The following is an 862-nucleotide window of genomic DNA, read 5'->3' on the forward strand; positions in this document are numbered from 1 at the left end:
CGAAAATGCGTTCATTCCAACAAGATATGCATTATCAGAAACTGTAATAACGGTATAAATAATTACTGACAAATTATAACAATCATAGATGACTAAAGTTGCAAGACAGTTAACACTTAACTGCGCATAATAAAAAGAGTTAGCGCACCTATTCATCAGTATTAAAGCTAAAAACACGAGCATAAAAACCTTCACATTCTTAACATTTAGTACGGAGTCGGCTAGAAAACTTCCGACTCCGTCACTCTTCTACAAACAACAAAAACAACGACGAACTTGTTGAGGTAATCATAGAAGACAGCATCTTTTTGTATCAGGCAGCATTCCTTACCATAGCAACAGAGAGCTTGGGGATAGAAAACATAGCGACGACCACAACAATAGCCGAGAGATCGAACAGGTCCATCAATCTCCGAGTCAAAGATTTCAGACAACTACGAGGAATTTTAATTATATTTATTATTTACTATCACCTCACCACCATCACCTCATCAATAACCTTAGTGCAGTACTTATAGACTCTGTGAGTTCTCTTGTTATAGCACCAGGCATTCTCAAACATCAGATATACGTCATTAATGTATTGCCATGGATCGGTGTATTGTCTATTGTTGAGTTTCATTTCTATAGTAGACAGGTCCATGGGATTTTTTATCTTATCAAAGTAATCCTGGATCATTTGGTTGGGAGCAAGTTATTTGATTGGTTGACAGTGAGTGAAAAAGTTGTTGAAGATTATTTGATTGGCTGGTTGTAAATCTTAGTTGATCGAAGTGGATAGAATTGAAATAATAGCAGACAGAAGAATACAGCACAGTTAACAAATAACAATTCGCAAATCACTTATCTTCGAAAAAGTATC

General features: G+C 35.8%; 1 protein-coding gene across 1 annotated transcript; it reads right to left on the bottom strand.

Annotated features, from left to right (window-relative positions):
• Positions 1 to 383: 383 nt before the first annotated feature.
• On the bottom strand, positions 384 to 676 carry HELRODRAFT_138686 (hypothetical protein; the record flags this gene model as incomplete). The annotated part of the gene is made up of 2 exons (XM_009018818.1): positions 384 to 434; positions 500 to 676. Coding segments are annotated over 2 exons (228 nt in total), but the record flags the coding sequence as incomplete, so codon positions are not given.
• Between the last annotated feature and the right edge of the window lie 186 nt (positions 677 to 862).

The sequence above is a fragment of the Helobdella robusta genome, assembly GCF_000326865.2.
Source record: "Helobdella robusta unplaced genomic scaffold HELROscaffold_22, whole genome shotgun sequence".
Taxonomy (NCBI): Eukaryota; Metazoa; Annelida; class Clitellata; order Rhynchobdellida; family Glossiphoniidae; genus Helobdella; species Helobdella robusta.